This window comes from Neophocaena asiaeorientalis, unplaced genomic scaffold, assembly GCF_003031525.2.
Source record: "Neophocaena asiaeorientalis asiaeorientalis breed wild unplaced genomic scaffold, Neophocaena_asiaeorientalis_V1.1 scaffold230, whole genome shotgun sequence".
NCBI lineage: Eukaryota > Metazoa > Chordata > Mammalia > Artiodactyla > Phocoenidae > Neophocaena > Neophocaena asiaeorientalis.
In genome coordinates this window covers 7,532,797-7,554,580 of record NW_020175186.1, presented here as the reverse complement: position 1 = coordinate 7,554,580, position 21,784 = coordinate 7,532,797, and the positions used below count along the sequence as shown (strand labels likewise).

The 21,784-nt window shown below is 39.1% G+C and overlaps 2 protein-coding genes across 2 annotated transcripts in view; both read left to right on the top strand.

Annotated features, from left to right (window-relative positions):
- The window catches only part of LGR4 (leucine rich repeat containing G protein-coupled receptor 4), a 104,649-nt gene extending 96,538 nt beyond the window's left edge, over window positions 1-8,111 (top strand). The window contains exons 17-21 of the mRNA XM_024764618.1: window positions 358-429; window positions 684-809; window positions 1,649-1,764; window positions 2,020-2,103; window positions 4,873-8,111. Of these exons, the coding sequence (XP_024620386.1) occupies window positions 358-429; window positions 684-809; window positions 1,649-1,764; window positions 2,020-2,103; window positions 4,873-6,149 (1,675 nt within the window). The 3' untranslated portion in view covers window positions 6,150-8,111. The remainder of the gene's footprint in view (window positions 1-357; window positions 430-683; window positions 810-1,648; window positions 1,765-2,019; window positions 2,104-4,872) is intronic.
- A 3,278-nt stretch (window positions 8,112-11,389) lies between these two features.
- The window catches only part of CCDC34 (coiled-coil domain containing 34), a 46,581-nt gene continuing 36,186 nt past the window's right edge, over window positions 11,390-21,784 (top strand). The window contains exons 1-2 of the mRNA XM_024764692.1: window positions 11,390-11,748; window positions 16,510-16,645. Of these exons, the coding sequence (XP_024620460.1) occupies window positions 11,408-11,748; window positions 16,510-16,645 (477 nt within the window). The 5' untranslated portion in view covers window positions 11,390-11,407. The remainder of the gene's footprint in view (window positions 11,749-16,509; window positions 16,646-21,784) is intronic.

The window sequence follows — 21,784 nt, the reverse complement described above, 5'->3', positions numbered from 1 at the left end:
AAGCCTGTTTTTATTTTCAGCTTTGTCAGGAGCTGTGCTTTTCCTCACCTAGTTAATAGTACCAGAAGTTATATCATATCATGTATATTTTTGAACTAGTATCAGAATGATAAGGTGGAGAAAATTCACAACTGTTTGAAACAGATGCCAGTTAGAATTACTGCTCCCTGGAACACATTCCAAGAAACATTTGGCTGTGAAGGGAAGGACTTTAACGTAAACATTAAAAATGTTGTTGAACAAGATTAAAGATCTTTGTTATCTTATCAGGGATAGTGTGACTACAGCAGATTCCAAAGTGTAGTCTGCATTTGGAATTTGTTTCAAAAGAGTAACACTTTATTTTTATAATTGCAGAGATCTGAGTAGAAACCTGATCCATGAAATTCACGACAGAGCTTTTGCCAAGCTTGGGTCAATAACTAACCTGTAAGTTTCATGCAGCAATATCATGAAAGTAGTGAATAGTCTGCAGAAACTTGTGTTTTAGCATCATCCTACCCAAATCATTTTCTCTTTTTAGTGTTCCCTTATATAAATGCTAACCTGCTATGGTGTAGTGGCAGCTTCTGAAATGGTTTTCGCACACCTAAACTTCCTCTTAGAGCTCTGATACTTGTGATGTTAATGCATGTACAGATTTGTGTCTTAGGAGTTAATTTGAAGTCTTATTCACATTTTAGAGATATAAGTTTCAATGAATTAACTTCATTTCCAACGGAAGGCCTAAATGGACTAAATCAGCTGAAACTTGTGGGCAACTTCAAGCTGAAAGAAGCCTTAGCAGCAAAAGACTTTGTTAATCTCAGGTGTGTTTTTGCTTATTTTTCTTTTTTGTGGAAGTTTTGGTAAACCTCCAGATTATAGAGTGTCCTGGGGTTTGTTTTTTTTTTTTTTTTTTTTTTTTTTTTTTTGCTGTGGTTCCCAGATTTTCTGGGAGGCTGTCATTTAAGAGTATTTTCAACCTCAGTCCTCACAAACTTGGAAAAAAATAGAACATGAGCATTAGTCCATAGTTGTTGAGGACATGAATTGCAGACCATGTTGCTGTCAAAGAGATAATCTAGCCCTTCATCAGAATGGTTTTGTATATAGTGGGATTTGTCATTTGCAACAAGATGGCAGAAAGCACATGTGAACCTACAGAAAGTTGATACAATGTGATAATGCTTTACAGAGACATTAGAGTTAGAGAGGGGACCTTACTAGATATAGTAGAGAGAGGGTTTGGGAATATTATTATGGGAGAAGAGAATAAATATTTTCATTATACTTATATGAACAAAGTGAATTCATTTAATGGTGTAAAGTCACAGATGACCTGGGACATTAATTTTAAATGAAACTACCAGTTTCATATGATAAATTGGGTGTGGTTAATTCATTTATAAAAGGAGTCTGGTAAGATTTTACTTTAAATTGCAGTATTGCTATTAAATTTTAAAGATGTCTTGATTCAAATTGTTTTTAAAAGCATACCTTATATAAATGGAGAAACTCATGGTGTCATCTGATACCAGAGCTTTTTAACAGATGAGGAAAGTAAGTCCAGAGCAGATAATGACCAGCTTAAAGTATTTACTTTTTACAGAACAAAAGCATGTCTGTGAAGTTGGTATTTCAGTATAGATTTTGCCATTTTTTTCAGGTCTTTATCTGTACCATATGCTTATCAGTGTTGTGCATTTTGGGGTTGTGACTCGTATGCACATTCAAGCACAGAAGATAACAGCCTCCAAGATCGCAGTGTGGCAAAGGATAAAGGCAAGTGCATGAACTTTCGAAAATAGAACACAGCATTAATGAAAGTCTCTGTTATTGTAATCAGTTTGCAAAGGATCAATGTGAAATCTGTGGAGAAAAATGGCTTTTGTGTACTGTGTTCCTGACATCTTTAATATGTTATTAAGCCTGGTGCAAGCTGAACTTACATCATGTACAAGAGAGAAGACTGCAGGAAAAGATGGGTCTTTTGAACTGCCTGAACCTTGAATTAAACAGTTTGTGTTATATACTCAGGTCCCACTGACCTAGCAGTTGTCACCAGCAGTGCTGAAAAGGAGGAGCACAGTCAAATCATTATCCACTGTACACCCTCGACAGGTAAGCCTAACACATTTGACTGCAGTTTCTCGCTTTAAACGCTAGGCAAATATACCTAAAACTTCCAGGGATAGATGTGATTTCTGTAACAGGAGTGCGACTAGATGGTTTCATAAGGCCTGACTCAACGTGTGGTCTGTATACAAGGAGCTTAGCCATCTCTTGCAGAATCTCAGGCCCAGACCCAGTGACTCAGAATCTTTGTGTTAACAAGCTCCCCAGACGAGAGTTATGCACGTTGAGGATGGAGAGGCTCTTCATGCAACTTTAACCCTAGGTCCAGTTCTTACTGGTCTGTAAGGATTTTTAGTGTTATCCTTTTTTTTTTTTCTTTTTAATGAAACCTTGCCATTACTTTAAAAAAATGTATTGGTTTGTTTATTTTGCCTGCGTTGGGTCTTCGTTGCCGTGCGCGGGCTTTGTCTAGTTGCAACAAGCGGGTTGCCATTACGTTTCTTTCTGTTTTATTTCATTGAACTTCAGTAGACTTGGGAAAGTTATTAAATTGACACCACGTATTTGGTCATGACTGTATTCTGCCTAATCTGTCAGAGAAGATGGATTTAGAATTTTACTGTTAAAGAAAAATTTAAATAATGGCTAAATTGTGTGCTATGAAGTAGATTCCTCTTTAATATAATCACACAGGATGATCTGGACATTAATTTTATAACTCAGAATCGTAAATATTATGGATTCTTTAATGATTACTACTGAATTGTGAGCTTCCTCAGAGGCTGTGTATGTGTTCTTTTAATACTTATCACAGTGCCTGGTGTAGAGAATAATCTTAAAGTGATCAGCTGAGTGAATGGGATTAACAAGAATCATTTATGTCTATGCAGTTATTTAGTTTCTGTATTGACTGGTAGAAATTAAGGGGTCACTTGCCCTGCTGGGGTTCTTGTGTTGGAGAATGTACAGAAGGAAGGGAACGTCTTTATTAAAGGGGAGTGTAAACTTGAATATGCAGAGATTCCATTTCTTCCACACTGATTTTAAACCTTGGGGGTCAACCAGAAGGAAAGTTGGTCTGAGCTCATCTCCCCAGGTGGCAATAGGAGTGAAGAGCGGGTCTGCTTCCTCCACTCCACTCACTTGTAGTAACACAGAGACAGTCATGTGCTGACACAGAAGCAGGAAGTGGAGGAGAGCAGGAACCTTCTTTTAAAACTCGAGGAAGCAGCAGGTTTCCAAAGACAGACTGGGTGGAGCCAGCTTCCCAGGCTTTTGAGGGAAAGTAATTCCACCCACTAATCAGACACTTTCCAAAGGGTGTCCTGTTCTCCCAGGTCGGATTAGCTACTCCTAGTTCCTTGCAGAAGGAAGAGTTCAGATCCAGAGATAAAGGTGAAAGTTTCCTCTTAACACTTCCCTGACGGGGGAATAAAAAAATTAATTAGAAAAAAAAAATTTTTTTTTAAGTTTCTTGAGTGAGATCCATATAAATGGTGCAGAGCTGGTTTGTTAGGTCTGTGAATATCTCAATGATTAAGTTGCTTTGTGGGATGTATCAAACTTCAGGACAATCCAGAAACATAAATTAGAACGTGTCTTTTGGGCAGTTGCAGTACATAGTTTTCTTATGCTCTGTAGACAAAATTCTGTTTTTCTTTACTAACTTTTATTTTTTAAATATTATTTTTTAACATCTGTATTGGAGTATAATTGCTTTACAATGTTGTGTTAGTTTCTGCTGTATAACAAAGTGAATTAGCTATACATAAACATATATCCCCATATCTCCTCCCTCTTGCGTCTCCCTCCCACCCTCCCTATCCCACCCCTCTAGGTGGACACAAAGCACCGAGCTGATCTCCCTGTTTTCTCTAACTTTTAAATAAAACAGTTGTCATTTGGGACATAACTAGCATGCCAGTCAGTTGCTAGAACATACAGCTCAGCTACTAAATTAGTTCTTGCAATCCTAGTTTGTTATGTAGGGTTTTATTGGACATAGTTTTACATTACTAGTTAACATTGGTGTCAACTAGTGTAACATTGATTTGGCTCTCATACTGTCTGAATGACCTCTGTCAGGTCAACCAAACACTTTGAAATCTCAGTTTCTCTGGATGAAAAATGAGGATAATTATACCTATCTTAACCTGCTTCATCAGATTGCTTTTGAAAGCTATAAGAAATGTGTAAAAAAATATGTATTACACATACATATAATATATAATTAGTATAAAGTACATTAGGAACTAGGAAGGAAGAAGGAAAGGACCTGACATTTACTGAAGTACAACTATGTACCCAGTAGCCCGCTTAAGTACCTTGTGTATGTAATTTTACTTAAGCTACACAACGCTGTGAAATAGGTGTTATTATCCACAAGTGAGAAAATGAAATTCTTAGAGGTTTAAGTTGTCCTCTCACGTAAGAGCAGCAAATTATGAACCTCAAACTCAAACTCTAGTATATCTGATTGCAAGCCCTCAGTTTATGAAGTACCTTTCAGGTACTAGACACTGTGCTATGTATATTAACTTAGGTATAAGAAAAAGTGAAAATTTTCTTTTAAATATCATTGTATGGTTTGCCCAATAGTTAATAAAAGAAATGAAATAAATATATATTAAAACAACATATTAAAATAAATTTTTAAATAACCCAGTCCAACGACTAAAATATCGAAGAAACGGTAATCTTTTCAATTGGGATCAGTTCAATTTGGTAGTAGATTAATTATTCTAGTTTCTCTCTCAAGCCATATCATATGGAATATGGTCTTTTATAAGTTGTCTTTTCTCTCTTTCATTTTAGGTGCTTTTAAGCCCTGTGAACATTTACTGGGAAGCTGGATGATCCGTCTTACTGTGTGGTTCATTTTCTTGGTTGCATTGCTTTTCAACCTGCTTGTCATTTTAACAACATTTGCATCTTGTACATCACTGCCTTCCTCCAAACTGTTCATAGGCTTGATTTCTGTATCTAACTTATTCATGGGAGCCTATACCGGCATCTTAACGTTCCTGGATGCTGTGTCCTGGGGCCGATTTGCCGAATTTGGCATTTGGTGGGAGATTGGCAGTGGCTGCAAAATAGCTGGGTTTCTTGCCGTTTTCTCGTCAGAGAGTGCCGTATTTTTATTAATGTTAGCGGCCGTCGAAAGAAGCTTATCTGCAAAAGATATAATGAAAAATGGGAAAAGCAATCATCTCAGACAGTTCCGGATTGCTGCCCTGTTTGCTCTTCTGGGTGCGGCAGTAGCAGGCTGTTTTCCCCTTTTCCACGGAGGGGAATATTCTGCATCACCTCTGTGCTTGCCATTTCCCACAGGAGAGACCCCATCATTGGGATTTACTGTAACCTTAGTGCTGTTAAACTCACTAGCATTTTTATTAATGGCCATCATCTACACTAAACTCTACTGCAACTTGGAAAAAGAAGACCTTTCAGAGAACTCACATTCTAGCATGATTAAGCATGTTGCCTGGCTCATCTTCACCAACTGCATCTTTTTCTGCCCCGTAGCCTTTTTCTCGTTTGCGCCATTGATCACTGCCATCTCTATCAGCCCCGAAATAATGAAGTCTGTTACTCTGATATTTTTCCCATTGCCTGCTTGCCTGAATCCAGTCCTGTATGTCTTCTTCAACCCAAAGTTTAAAGAAGACTGGAAGTTACTGAAGCGACATATTACCAAGAAAAGCGGATCCGTGTCGGTTTCCGTCAGCAGCCAAGCTGGTCGTGTGGAACAGGATTTCTACTATGACTGCGGCATGTACTCACACTTGCAGGGTAACCTGACTGTGTGTGACTGCTGTGAATCCTTTCTGTTGACCAAGCCAGTGTCCTGCAAACACTTAATAAAATCACACAGCTGCCCTGCCTTGGCAGTGGGTTCTTGCCAAAGACCGGACGGCTATTGGTCCGACTGTGGCACGCAGTCTGCCCACTCTGATTACGCAGACGAAGAAGATTCCTTTGTCTCGGACAGTTCTGACCAGGTGCAGGCCTGTGGACGAGCCTGCTTCTATCAGAGTCGAGGATTCCCTTTGGTGCGCTATGCTTACAATCTCCCAAGAGTTAAAGACTGAATCAGTGTTTTTGTGACTGTTTCCCCCATCAACCCAAATCACAGTGTTTATAGAATAAACCCTAGTCTCATCTCTCATCTGGGAAGCACTTCTGTGATCACTGCGTGGTGTCACTTAGAAGGAGGAGAAAGGCGGCAGTTTATTTCTTAAACCAGACCTTTGCAAAGAACAAGTGCCTAAACTATCAATGGATGAAAAAATGCAGTGTCCAAGCAATGTGTAGTCTATTTGAAACAAATGTATAACTTGAAAAAGATTCTATGTATATCATAGCAATATAGCGTTAGGTTTTTCTGATCCATAAGAAGCAAATTTATACCTATTTCTGAATTAAGCACAAGATAAAGAACAGCTGTTAATATTTTTTAAGAATATTTTAAATGGTGATTTTGTATAATTGAAGAAAAAGTCTTGCTAATTTTACCTAATGTTTCATCATTAATCTCAGGACAACTTACTGCAGGGCCAAAAACAGGGATTGTTTCCCAGATAGGACTCTGAGAGTGCACGTAGGCATCATCGTCTGGCATTGTCTAATCCATCTCTGACATGATAGAGATTGTTTAAGAGATTTAAATCTAAAACCTGAAGATGTTTTTAAAACAATATTAACAACTGTTAGATTTTAAAAGAATAACCGAACACATTTGTTTTCAGTCATGATACACTGCTTTGTTTCAATCACAGTAATTTTTTCTTCAGTGTTTTGTGATCACACTATTAGGAAAAAGTAAAGGGCTCATTGCTGTGTGAATTAGTAGATTTGGCTAAACTACTTACATGGGACTTTAATAGTATCTGAGGGATTCGATGGCTCCGTGTAATGTTCTCATTGATAAAACACATCCTAATATCCTTGGAGCTATCAGTATTTTCCAGTTTTGTTGGTATGTGATCTACCTATAGTTTAAATTATACAGAAAGTAAATTGTGGCAAGTGATTTCATTTAGTTGGAAGAAATTGGGAGTAATTATGACACAAAGCACTTACATTTATTAGTGAGCTGGATTCTCCTGAACCTATACTATTATATATATGGAAGCTGCCATACATTTTCCCCCTTACTTTGATTTACAAGAGCCTGTGCAACAGCTCAGGAACGGTGTTCTTGTGCGACAAGCCAAATATGTCACTAAGGAAAAAAAAAGGCATAAAGCTTAGGCCTGACAAGCCAAATATGTCACTAAGGAGAAAATAAAAGGCATAAAGCTTAGGCGTATATCTTTAAAAATCAAACATTTTACTTGATTCTCACCTATGGACTTCTGACATGTTCACTATGTGGAGTCTTAAAGTTATAAAGGTTCAATATGTTTTTTGAACAATATGCTAAATCAGTAGCAAACCCACTGCCATATTAGTTGTTCAGGAGATACTAAAAGACATTAAGCTAGATTGCAGTTTAAAAATTAAACTGTATATAATGTGCATATAATGAATTTTTATCTTATGTAAATTATTTTTAGAACACAAGTTGGGAAATGTGGCTTCTGTTCATTTCGTTTAATTAAAGCTACCTCCTAAACTATAGTGGCTGCCAGTAGCAGAATGTTAAATTGTGGTTTATATACTTTTTGCATTGTAAATAGTCTTGGTTGTATATTGTCAGTGTAATAAAAACAGAATCTTTGTATATCAAAATCATGTAGTTTGTATAAAATGTGGGAGGGATTTATTTACAGTGTGTTGTAATTTTGTAAGGCCAACTATTCACAAGTTTTTAAAATTGCTATCATGTTTGTATATTTACACATCTGATAAATATTAAATCATAACTTGGTAAAAACATCTAGCTAAAAGCTTTTTCTTTTCAAAAGTCATGTTACTGAATACTTTCATTGCATTCATTTAAAAAGTAGAATAGCAGATATCTAAAATATGTGGTAAACTGTGCTATACATATGGTAGGAAATACAATATTGTATGCAGTGTGTTTAATTATTAAAGTTTCTGGAAAGCAATCTATTTTGCCTTAATTTATACTAGGTATATTAATGAATTTGCTTAGTGTTAAACTAAGCAAATTGAAGTAAAATATTTTTAAGAGTATCAGAAGAAATGTTGAGAGAACACTTTGCTGAAATTTAGAAGTGAGGTTTTATTCTGTCTTAAGTCTGAACCATACTCACGGAAAACAAACTGTGAAATTTAAGAGGATACCATCAATGGATCTTATTTAAAAGCAAATTTAAAAAACTGCATGATTCCAGTTATAGCCAATTGCTCAAATGCAGTAGTCCTCCCTTTCTTCCCTTATCTGAGGTTTCACTTTCCGTAGTTTTAGTTGCCTGTAGTCAACCGCAGTCCAAAAATATTAAATGGAAAATTCTAGATATAAAAAATTCATGTTTTAAATGGCACACCCTTCTGAGTAGTGTGATGAAATCTTGCGCTGTTCTACTCTGAAACGAATTATCCCTTTGTGCAGTATATCCTGCCTGTTAGTCACTTAGTAGCTGCCTCTGACTATCTCAGTGCTTGTGTTCAAGGAACCCTTATTTTACTTAATAATGGCCCCAAAGCATGAGAATAGTGATGCTGGCAATTCAGATATTCTCATACTATGCCTAATTTATAAATTAAACTGTATGGGGAAAAAAACATAGTATACATAGGGTTTGGTACTATCTACAGTTTCAGGAGTCCACTGGGGGTCTTGGGACATATCCCCTGTGGATAAGAAGGGTCTGTTGTGCTTAGAAATAATTCAGTATTCACAGTCATCAAGACTTCATTTTACAGATGGGAAAATAGAGGGCCTAATGAAATTTAAGTGAATACCTGACACATACAGCAAATTAGAACCCAAACCAGCACCCAGTTCCCCTTAATTTGAGATGTTTTTTGTTTTTGTTTGTTTTAAACTTCAGTATATGTTTGGAATCCCCATAACCAAAAGTAGAATACTATAATTACCCCTCCTCCCATGCCCTAGGCCCTTACTGCCCATACCCAACATCCAGCTTTGGCAGCTGTCAACAGCACATGGTAAATCTTGTTTCCCCTTCATCCCATTCACTCACCTTCTCTAATCCCTCTGCTCCTTGGATTATTTTGAAGCAAACCTAAAACTAATTGTTTCATCTGAAAATATTTCAATATGTCCAGGGATACATTGTTTTAAATTGTGTCATATATTGCAATAGGACTCACTGAAAATGATGTTATTTTTGAAACAAAGAGATTTTCAAGCAAGGGTCACTCTTCACTTACACAAGTTTACAAAGCCAGCAAAAAATAGGAATTATCTCAAATATAGCCTGAAAGTGAAAATAAATGAGTAGTAAGAAGTTACTAAGTTAATACCCTGAAACTTAAGGGGAGAGGCCCTCTTTCGAGCTTATTTATACATTTTATATAATGCAACCAAACTTGATTATGGTTTCTGTCCCAGTAATGAAAAGGCGCTGTAATAAAGGAGACCACAGTACTTGATTATGTTCAAGCACCAGCACCAGCGGCTCTTAGCCTCTTAGCTCCAGGATTGTTACAGCATAATGCAGTAGTTGGTCATGATGATGATTCTGAGGCGTCAAGGGCATAATTTGTTTAAAACATTTTAGATCCCATAGCAAGAGGTTACAGTGGAACAGTTTTGGAGCTTAAATGATACAAGTTACCATTTACCATTTTCTCTTGTCTGGTCCTGTGCTAGAAGCTTTGAGAATTAATAAAATATGACTGGGAGACAGATTATTTCCCTATTTTACAGAGGAGTAAGTCAGAACTTGGAAAGGCAAAACAGCTTGTTTAGGGAAAACTAGCAAATAAGAGGAAAACCACAGATTCAAATACAGGTCTCTTACATACTAAAACTTGGTGTTTTTTTTTCCTACTATGCTTCAGTAATGTGGGGTGATGTTTGTTGGGAATAGCTTCTCAAGTTTACCCCCGTATGAAGCCCTAAAGTGGCCCAGGGTGATGCTGTTGTTACTGATTCGAGAGATGCTCTCCTAAAAGGTTTTAACCAGATACACCAATATTGAGTAATTGGGATAGAGAATGAAAACTCAAGCCATTTTATTCCTCCATCAATTCTATCACTCATTTAAATTGCTCTAGTTTTCTTCCATTTTCATTGTTTTTACTGAAAATTTTAACAAAGCTTACATTCCATTTAAATAGTTTTAACCATGTCATATTTTATTAACCATAGCTTCTGTCTTCTGGATTGCCCTTAGTTACTATTATTTCTGCTGTAATTCTTTGGTGTCAAATTTTGCATATCTAAATTTCATTGAAGATTTCATATCACTGTTTGGTCAATGACAAATCCTGTGTGCTGTTTTAGCCATTGTCAGTTTTCATTGTGTGATATTTCTACAGCGATATGCATTATGAGCTGGATAAAGCCCATTTACTTAGAAGTGTACACAGTTCTGTCAGCATGAATAAAGGAACCAGCTTTAGTATCTATCACCTCTTCCTTACTACCTTCATCCCCATCCCCAATCCCTGAGGAGAGTACTCCTTCTGAAGTCCCACAAAATGTTTTCATTCCTCACAAAATGCATATAACAGAATATTTTAACGGTATGACTCTTCACCACAAAAGAATGCGGAGCTTGTAACGGCAAGGCTTGTATTTTATATATCTCCAGTGCTTAGCACAGACCGTAGTACACTAGAGCCTTCAGAAAGGCCCCGATGTGCACATGCACTAAACAAACGCGTTCCTGTAAGATGCTAGGCAGACGAAGGGCTACCAGAAACAATGAAAGATTGTACCAAAAGTGCATTTTTAGATACACCTCTAAACTTGGATAAAGTTCGCCCCCCACCCCCTAAAATACGGCCGTGTGTGGCCGTGTGCTGAGAGAAGTCACGGCTGATCCTTGAAACCCTGACCTTGTAGTGATACGGAGTTAGTTTTCGCTCCTGCTTTCCCCCCACCCCCAAAATATCTGCCTTACTCAGTGATAGCACATTTCCTGTACCAAATGAACCACAGCAAACAAGGGACGGGCCCTCCAAGCTGTCAGCCGGGAGCGGGACCTTATCCGTGAGCGGAGCGCGCGGTTAAGTCAGAAGAAGCAGCGCAGGTCCAGGCCAGGGAAGAGGGAGGGCTGCCAAGAGACTGCAGGGCGCCGGAAGCCACCTTCTACAGGGCTGGACAAAGCCCAGGCGGCCTCCACGCGTCGCCATGGCAACGCAAAGTCAGCGCCCGCCCGGATTGGCCGCGCCGCCGCGCGCGGGGACTGCTGGGAAAGCACGTCCCCGCAGCCGCAGCCCTGCCGGTTTGAACTTGGCGGGCTCCATGAGGGCTGTGGGGCGGTGGGGGGTTGTTTCGCCCCTTCCCGACTCCTGGTTCTTGGCCGACTGCAGGTCCAGGCCTCGGCCCTCCTCGGACTCCTTCTCCGTCCTCATGGCGGGCGCCCGGGGGCAGGGGCTAGAGGCGGTGGAGGTGTGCTCGCTGTCGCCGCCGCTGAGCTGCGGCTATTCCACCATGTCGCTGTTGTCTCCCCTCGGCCACAAGAGCTTCCCGTTTGACGACGACGACGGTGACGGGGAGGAGGAAGTAGATGTGGACGAAGATGCTCATGACTCAGAGGCCAAGGTGGAGAGCCTGAGAGGAATGGAGTTACAGGGGTGCTCCAGGTAAACCCGAGGCCGCCGGCCGATACAGCCCCTCTCAAGATTTCTTAGACCTTTCTAAGTACTTTCCTCTGGCGGCCAAACACCCTCTTGTCTTCCCTCTCAAAGGCTGCACGGGCACCTGCATCCACAGGTGCTGCTGCTTTTGGCACATAGAGTCTGGGCCGGTTCTTACACGTGACTACAGATTTATCATCGTTCTTAATCCTTTTTCCTGAGAATGTGATGATTCCTACAGTCTCGCTCCCCAGAGAAACGCACCTAGTCTTAAACATAAAATTTTGCTACAATTTCAGGAGTTTTATGAAAACTCAGAAAACAGACTGGGGACACTAGAACTCTTGTCCAAACCCTTAACACCAGAATGTAGTTTACTGCACCTTAGTGACACCTGGAGCTATTTTGAAAACAGTCTGATTGTCAGTGAAGTATGTTGTAGTAAGCAGTATACTTTTTACGTCATAGATTAAGAGCTGAAGCTTGGAGGCTAGCAATGTCAACTTCAGCATCCAGAGACAATGTTGGGTCTGCTCTGAGCACTTAACAGTAGAAAAGAAGTCATTGAATCAGAGAATGTTAGAATCAAAGGGATTATTAAAGCCATCTTAATTTATTTATTTCTGCAGTTCATTCAGCAAACAGTTTGTGCCATATGGGGCCCATAAACAAGATAGGCAATTGTCTCTACTCTCATGGAATTAAAGCCTACATCTAGCCACTCATTTTACAGATAACAAAACTGGCTCAGGATACAAATAAAAAGTCTAATTCAAAGGCATACACCTAGTTATTAGCAAAGCTGGGCCTAGTCTCAAGGTATATTGCTCATGTTTTCTCTTCCCTATGCTACGTGCCTATTGTTGGGCATAAAGAAATAGGAGCAAAGGGCCTATCCCTGCAGGAATATCTTTTTCTGGGACAGACTTAGTGATGCAGGGCCATTCAGAGGTAGACTCATTATGTCATGTAAAGGAAGCATTTACGAGTTTCTGATTGTCAAGCTGCACAAGGCACAATACAGGAGATCTAAGACATACAGACAAAAGAACCCATGCTTTATGTGTAAGCAACCAGTTAAACCCCTTTGCTATAAGACACGCGTACACAGAATGAGTAAAGGGAATATGGAACCGTATGAAGTGACTCACATACACAGTTTCAACAGTGAGTCTCTTAAGAATGAGAAGTAAACATTAGTACTTTGGTAGGAATGGAGATCAGTAAGAGTGACCAAGCAAGCCACTTGTCCAGACTGGTTGTAACAACAAGAAAGTTGCAGGAGTCCGTTTTCACGTGGGCCTTTGTACAGATTCTTCAGGATCGAGTTGGTCTCAGTGATTTTTAAAATAAATTTTTAAAATAAATGATTTTAAAAATAATTTTAAAATAAAGTACCTTCTAAGCCTAATCAGCAGAACTAAGCGGTGTAGACAATTTAGCAGCCCAAGGAATGATGGCCATGAAAACTACAGCTCAGCTACTGAGACCTTGCATTAGCTTCCAAGAGCCAAAGCCCTGACCAAATGGAGCTCATTACAAGAGGAGCCAGTCATATTTATGTCAAACCAAAGCACGAATGAGCTGGTAACACCCCAGGGCCACAGCTGCCTTCCTAGCACAGTTCATCCCCTCTGAATCAAGGCAATAGGTAAGATGTGGTCTGAAGAGAATGCAGGAATTGTCAGGCCTGTGTGTGGCAAGTGTCAGATGCTTATTAGGTGTTCAATAAACATATGCTGAAGGAATGCCTATTTCCCACTTGCTAGAGAACAGATAGTTGTGGTGATTGTTTTCAAATGCTTCAGAAAACCCAGCACTTCTTTTCAGGAAAGAGAAGTGTTTAGAACATTTCCTTATTCCTCCTCCCTACCTCTCACCTTTAGTTGGTGCCTTGACAGTTTGGGGGTGATGGGATGAAGAGGGCAGGTGCCTGAGCTGTAGCGGTGAGCATCCTCTTGTGGACCAGAGTGTGGAATTTTATGCCTTTTTTTTTTTTTTTTTCCATCCGTCACTTGCCACAGGGATCTGACTGTGGCAAAACTAATAGGGTGAGGCTTTCTTGGGATAGACTCAGGCATCAGCTGCACATGATGGGGTTGAGCTGCAGGTATTTTCGGTGTATAGAGCTGTGCTTAGAGGACGCAGTGACCTTCAGGTGTGTTGGATAGCACTGTGGTAAAGCTCACAGGTGACTTCAGACAAGATAATGAGAAATGCTTTCCTGGAGTCTTTTATAATATGCATTGGGCCTGCTGTTCGTTCAGCTTTATCCTAGAAACCCATTAGGAAACCCGTGCCTTAATAAATGTCTTGGTCATAAACAGCTGCTTATCAAGCCTCTCTTGATTATGAGCAGAGCTGTAGTATACATGCCACACTTTTTGAATATATTTGTTAAAACTGATGAGGCAAGAAATGTAATATTTAAAGTGTCATTTTAAAAAGAAAACACTGATCTCACTGATTTCTTCTTTCAACAAACATTTCTTAGGAGCCTACTATATTCTAGGCCCTAAGCTAGACTCTTGAAATAAAAAATGAGTTAAGACATGTTTTCCGTCTGTTAGGAATTCATGGTTTCTGGCAGAGATGGACAAGTGACAGAAAGCCTAAGGCACTTAGTCCAGATTTTTTTGCAGAATGAGGCAATAAAGGTTAAAACCTGAGCTAAATCTTAAAGGGAGAGTAGGAATTAGCTATACTCCTCCTAGTAGTACTAACTGACATGTTCCAAATGCTTACTGAGTGCCCGGAACTGAGGTAAGTGCTGTAGTGTGGATCGTTCATGCCACAGTACCTGTGAGGTAGCCACTACTATTTTCTCCACTTAACAGATGAGAAACAGAGGCTTAAAGAGGTTTAAAAATGTACATAGCTAGGAAGCAGCAGGTAGAGATTCACCCAAATGTTTTACTCCCAAATCTAAACTCTTACTTTGGCCGTGTGTGGAGGTGGAGGAAAAGAATTTCAGAATTTTAAGCAAAGCTGCAGGGCACAAGGGCGTGGCATATTCATCAACGTGCCTAAGTTCAATAAGACTGAAACGTAGAGTCCAGATCAGCCATTGGTGGAAGAAGAGGTTGGAAGATAAGCAGGGCCGATTCATGGGTGTCAGGCTGTGGAGTGTGGATTTCATCCTATGGGCAGAGGAGCACTGAAGAATTTTGAGATGGGGAGTGACCTGTCGGAAGGATGCATTTGAAGGATGAATCTGGCAACGGTGGAGAATAGTTTGAAATGGAGGGAGAAAGGCCGGTTATGACCAGTCAGCAGTTGCGAGGTTGTAGAAGAGAAGAATGGCTTGAGAAAACTGAAAGAAGTAAAATAGACAGGATGGGGTGATTATATGGGTGTGGGACCTAGAGGTACCAAATGTGGACGGGAAGCAGGAGTCAAAGATCTGGCTTCTGGCTTGGCTAACTGGGTGGGTGTTGGTACTCTTCCCCGAGGTAGGGTTATAAGAGGAGGAGTAAGATTCTTCTTGATGGGGAGGGTAGTGAGTGGGTGGTAGATGATTCGACTTGTTTTAGACTGGTTGCGTTTGGTATTTAAGTGGAGCTGTCTATTGGATGGTTGAAAATGAAAGTTTGGAGCTGAAGAGCAAGGTTTAGCCTGGAATGCCTGATCCAGGCCTCATCAGCACCTAGTGACAGTGGAAGCTACGGGAGGGTAAGGTGGTGCTCTGCAAGACTGACAAGGAAAGATATAGGAAATAAATGACACATCAACAGTGTCCCTTTCCCACTAGAATACAAATTCCATAATGACATGGATGAATGAAGAAACAGAAAAAAACAAGTAAATGGAAGCTACAAGGCAGAAAAAGCTGAGCATGGCAGTGGACGAGGCAATTGGTTGCCTGAAGCAGGAATGTTAGAGACAAAGAGGGGCTGAGTCTATAATAATGTAGTGTTTTGAGCTGCCTGGGGTCCTGAACAAGCTTTCTTTCCATGTGTGCTCATGGTTCAGCTGTTCCTGCTTTATGGGGCTTGTGTATCTGGCAAGGCCCTGTGTTCTTTACGTATGTATGTTCTCACAGTACTTCTCCTCCCCTCTTCTTTTGAGCTTGAGTGAGTGCTTACTTTTCCACATACCCAGAAGAGACAGACTGACAGAGGTTCGTGGTGAAGACTATGGTAGGAGGTAACCCAACTCTGGGGAGCTGTGGACACCCTATCTGAGAACTGGCAAAAGGGAGTCCACCAAAACATGAAAGAATACAAGGACCATATATTTTTGATACCTTTTTATTTCAAAACAATTTCAAACTTACAGAAAAGTTGAGAGTGTAAAGAACTCTGTCTGCCCTTCACACCAAAACCTTAATTGTTACCACATTAGTTTTACCATCCTCGCTGTGTAGGTATGTATTCTTCCCTTCGTGAAGTATTTAAAGGAGGAAAAGGGAAAAGTCTGCTTCAGGATCTGGTTAGAAACATGTGTTGTAATTAGTAGTCCAGATATAAGATTTTTAAGAATAAAAAAAAATTGTTGTAATTGAGGCAAATGGACTGGGTGTGATTTTAGAACATGAGAGAATTCAAAGGCAGTCTGAAGGGTAAACTAATTCAGACATTGGACTTTCTGTTCATGGTTTTTCAAGTGTATATTTATATATGATTAATTCAGCATATTTATATATAAAAATCACAGTATTGTAAATATGTTGTGGAATTCTGCTTTCATTGTACAGCTAAGTGAATTTGACTGCTAAGCCAAAGAGTTTTGAGTACAAGTGCTGTAGTATCCTCTCTTTTGCAATAGTGTGGTTGGATCCGAAGATAACCAAGAAGAACAGAAACAGGTGCAGTTACCAGAAAGCAGCCTGACACCGTGGGAAATGTGGTTTGTTGGCAAAGAAAAAGTAGAACGTGACCGTCTGCAACGGAAGGCTCTAGAGGTAAAACTAGACAGTATTCTTCCTATTTAATCCATGAGCTCACAAAGTAGAGCTGCTGTCGAAATTAAAATGTTATTATCCCTCACAACAGACTTTTTGCATTTTCTTGTATCAATTTGCTATATTGATGTTAATAACTTACTGGAGAAATAATACATGTTCATTATAAGAACATTTGGAAGATACAGCTAAGCATAATTAGGAAAATGAAAATCTCTAATCTTGTCCCCTGGAGATAATTATTGTTTGTTTTTGTGGTTTTAAAAAAATTGTATTTATTTATTTATTTTTGGCTGCAATGAGTCTTGGTTGCTGCACTTGGGCTTTTTCTAGTCGCGGTAAGCGGGGGCTACTCTTTGTTGTGGTGCGCGGGCTTCTCATTGCAGTGGCTTCTCTTGTTGCGGATGGAGCATGGATTCTAGGCGCGCGGGCTTCAGTAGTTGTGGCATGCAGGCTCTAGAGCGCAGGCTCAGTAGTTGCGGCACACGGGCTTAGTTGCTCCACGGCATGTGGGATCTTTCCAGACCAGGGCTCGAACCTGTGTTCCCTGCATTGGCAGGCAGACTCCCAACCACTGTGCCACCAGGGAATTCCCCATAACTATTGTTAATATTATGGCATATAGCCTTCCACATTTTCTTCTATGTAAATTTTAAAAAACGTGCAAATGTATATTCATATAGTGTCACCATATGTACATTTAACTAAAGTCAGCTGCATATACTTGGTAAAATTTTTAAGAGAAATAAAAATTGAAGTAGAGGCTGGAAATCTATCCCCATATGACTCAGAGCATGTGCCCCAGAGTGAGTTTGTGCTGGGAGATGGGAATCTTCTGGGCTTTCAGGTTGTTTTCAGTTTCTCTTTGCCTCCCTGCCTCACTTGTGGACATTTTTGTATTCGTAATTCTCTCTGAACTCTGTCCAAACTCAAAAAATAGTTTGAGATACATTTTCACATGAATCCGTCATTCTTTGAACTCTTATCATTTGCTGTTTAGAACCTAGCAGCCAAATAGATTTGGATAGTTTGGCATCCTCCAGTATGTAGACCAACTGAATTCTCTCTATCCAGACACAGAAACCAGGTAGATTTGAGTGGTGAGGGATATGTCTTGTTTTTAATAAATAGGATCACTCTTTTGTAACCTGCTTTTTTCTGCTTATTGCATTATTAATGTTTCTGTATCATTAAATATTTTTATAGCATCATTTAAAAATGGCTAAGATTATTAAAATATACTTAGAATGTATTGAATATATAATAGAATATAGTTAACCAGTTCACTATTGTTGCATATTTAAGTTTATTCTAATTTATTACTCTCCCTGTTACTGTAAAATCCTTGGAATTGAAACTTCGCCCTCCATGATGTTCTTGGAGTAAATTTTCCATTTCAGTTTTGAAACTAGTTGTTCTTTCCGTGATGGCTTTCTAGCCAGGTAGGCAGTCGTGGCATGATTCAAATGATTGTAGAAGCCAGTACATTCTGCAGTTTCCTTATTGCAGTATACTTTGTATTCTAAGTACAAATTTATTCCTGGAAAAGTACACAGTAGTATTTGTTTCTGCTCAGAAGGGCACAGGACTTGAGAAAGACCTTATGGTTTGATGTCAGGCAGGCTTATTTAAACTTTTACACTTCCATTTCCTCATCTCTACAGTAAGGATAAAATAATGCTATCTGGTCACAGGGTTTTTTAGAGCAGCGGTCCCCAGCCTTTTTGGCACCAGGGACCAGTTTCATGGAAGACAGTTTTTCCACGGATTTGGGGAGGGGGGGATGGTTCAGGAGGTAATGCGAGCGATGGGGAGCGGCAGATGAAGCTTTGCTCACTTGCCCACCACTTACCTCCTGCTGTGCGGCCCAGTTCCTAACAGGCCGCAGACCAGTACTAGTCCACAGCCTGGGGGTTGGGGAACCCCTGTTTTAGAGGATTAAATGAGACAAATTATAAAGATGGCTGGTGTTTTTATTGGTATTGTTATTGATATCATTGCTAGTCACAGTCTTTTTCTTTCTCTTTTATTGAATTATGGTTGATTTACAATGTTGTATTAGTTTCAGATGTATAGCAAGCTGATTCAGTTTTATATATACATATGCACACACATATATACACATTTTCAGATTCTTTTCCATTATAGGTTATTACAAGATATTGAATATAGTTACCTGTGCTATAGAGTAAATCCTTGTTGCTTATGTATTTTATATACAGTAGTGTGTATCTGTTAATCCCCAACTCCTAATTTTTCCCTCCCCCCATCTTTCCCCTTTGGTAACCATAAGTTTGTTTTCTATGTCTGTGAGTCTATTTCTGCTTTGTAAATACATTCATTTGTATCATTTTTTTAGATTCCACATATAAGTGATATCATATGATATTTGTCTTTCTCAGTCTGACTTCACTTAGTGTGATAATTTCTAGGTCCATCCATGTTGCTACAAATGGCATTATTTCATTTATTTTTATGGCTGAGTAATATTCCATTGTGTGTGTGTATACACGTGTGTCTGTCTGTGTGTGTGTGTGTGTGTGTGTGTGTATGTGTATGTGTGTATGTATGTGTATATATATATATATCCCACATCTTTTTTATCCATTCATCTGTTGATGAACATTTAGGTTGCTTCCATGTCTTGGCTGTTTGAAATAGTGGTGCTGTGAACATTGGGATGCATGTATCTTTTCAAATTAGAGTTTTCATCTGTTCTGAATATATACCCAGGAGTGGAATTGTTGGATCATACGGTAACTCAATTTTTAATTTTTTAAGGAACCTCCATACTGTTCTCCCTAATGGGTACACCAATTTATATTCCTACCAACAGTGTGGGAAGGTTCCCTTTCCTCCTCACCCTCTCCAGCATTTATTATTTGTAGATTTTTTGATGGTGGCCATTCTGACCAGCGTGAGATGATACTTTATTGTAGTTTTGATTTGCATTTCTCTGTAATTAGCTATGATGAGCATCTTTTCGTGTGCCTGTGGGTCATCTGTATGTCTTTGGAGAAATGTCTATTTACGTTTTCTGCCTATTTTTTGATTCTGTTGTTTCTTTTTTTTGATAATAAGCTGTATGAGCTTTTTGTATATTTTGGAAATTAATCCCTTGTTCGTTGTATCATTTGCAAATATTTTCTCCCATTCCGTAGGTTGTCTTTTCATTTTGTTTATGGTTTCCTTTGCTGTGTATATAAGCTTTTAAGTTTAATTAGGTCCCATTTATTTGTTTTTGCTTTTATTTCCATTACTATAAAAGACAGATCCAAAAAAGTATTGCTGCAGTTTATGTCAAAGAGTGTTCTGCCTATGTTTTCCTCTAAGAGTTTTATAGTATCTGGCTTTACATTTCGGGCTTTAATCCTTTTTGAGTTTATTTTTGTATATGGTGTTAGAGAACGGTCTAATATTATTCATTTACGTGTAGCTATCCAGTTTTCCCAGCACCACTTATTGAAGAGACTGTCTTTTCTCCATTGTATATTCTTGCTTGTTTTGTCAAAGCTTAATTGACCATAGGTGCGTGGGTTTATTTCTGGGCTTTCTATCCTGTTCCATTGAACTATATTTCTGCTTTTTGCACCAATACTATACTGTTTTGATTACTGTAGCTTTGTAGTATAGCCTGAAGTCAGGGAGCCAGATTTCCTCTTGCACTGTTTTTCTTTCTCAGGACTGCTATTGGGGTCTTTTGGCTATTTGGGGTCTTTTATATTTCCTTACAAATTTTAAGATTCTTTTGTTCTAGTTCTATGAAAAATGCCATTGGTAATTTGGTAGGGATTACATTGAATCTGTAGATTGCCTTGGATAGTGTAGTCATTTAGACAATATTGATTCTTCCAACCCAGGAACATGGTATATCTTTCCACATGTGTGTGTCATGTTCGGTTTCTTTCATCAGGGTCTTATAGTTTACTGAGTACAGGTCTTTTGGCTCCTTAGGTAGGTTTATTCCTAGGTATTTTATTCTTTTTGATGTGATGGTAAATGGAATTGTTTCCTTAATTTCTCTTTCTGCTCTTTCATTGTTAGTGTATAGACATGCAGCAGATTTCTGTGTATTAATTTTGTATCCTGCAATTTACTGAATTCATTGATGAGCTCTAGTAGATTTCTGGTAGCATCATTAGGATTTTCTATGTGTAGTATTATGTCATCTGCAAACAGTAACAGGATTACTTCTTCTTTTCCAATTTGGATTCCTCTTATTTCTTTTTCTTCTCTGATTGCTGTGGTTGGGACTTCCAGAACTATGCTGAATAAAAGTGGCAACGTGGACATCCTTGTCTTGTTCCTAAATCCTAGAAAAAATGCTTTCAGCTTTTCACCATTGAGTATGATGTTAGCTGTGGGTTTATCATATATGGCCTTTAGTTTCTTGAGGTAGGTTCCCTCTAAGCCCACTTTCTGAAGAGTTTTTTTTTGTGTGTATTTTTTTTTTACATCTTTTTAAGAGTATAATTGCTTTACAATGGTGTGCTAGTTTCTGCTTTATAACAAAGTGAATCAGTTATACATATACATATGTTCCCATCTCTCTTCCTTCCTGCGTCTCCCTCCCTCCCACCCTCCCTATCCCACCCCTCTAGGTGGTCACAAAGCACCGAGCTGATTTCCCTGTGCTATGCGGCTGCTTCCCACTAGGTATCTATTGTACGGTTGGTAGTGTATATATGTCCATGCTACTCTCTCGCTTTGTCACAGCTTACCGTTCCCCCTCCCCATATCCTCAAGTCCATTCTCTAGTAGGTCTGTGTCTTTATTCCTGTCTTACCCCTAGGTTCTTCATGACATTTTTTTTTTCTTAAATTCCATATATATATGTTAGCATACGGTATTTGTCTTTCTCTTTCTGACTTACTTCACTCTGTATGACAGACTCTGGGTCCATCCACCTCATTACAAATAGCTGAATTTCGTTTCTTTTTATGGCTGAGTAATATTCCATTGTATATATGTGCCACATCTTCTTTATCCATTCATCCAATGATGGACGCTTAGGTTGTTTCCATGTCCTAGCTATTGTAATTAGAGCTGCAATGAACATTTTGGTATATGACTCTTTTTGAATTATGGTTTTCTCAGGGTATATGCCCAGTAGTGGGATTGCTGGGTCATATGGTAGTT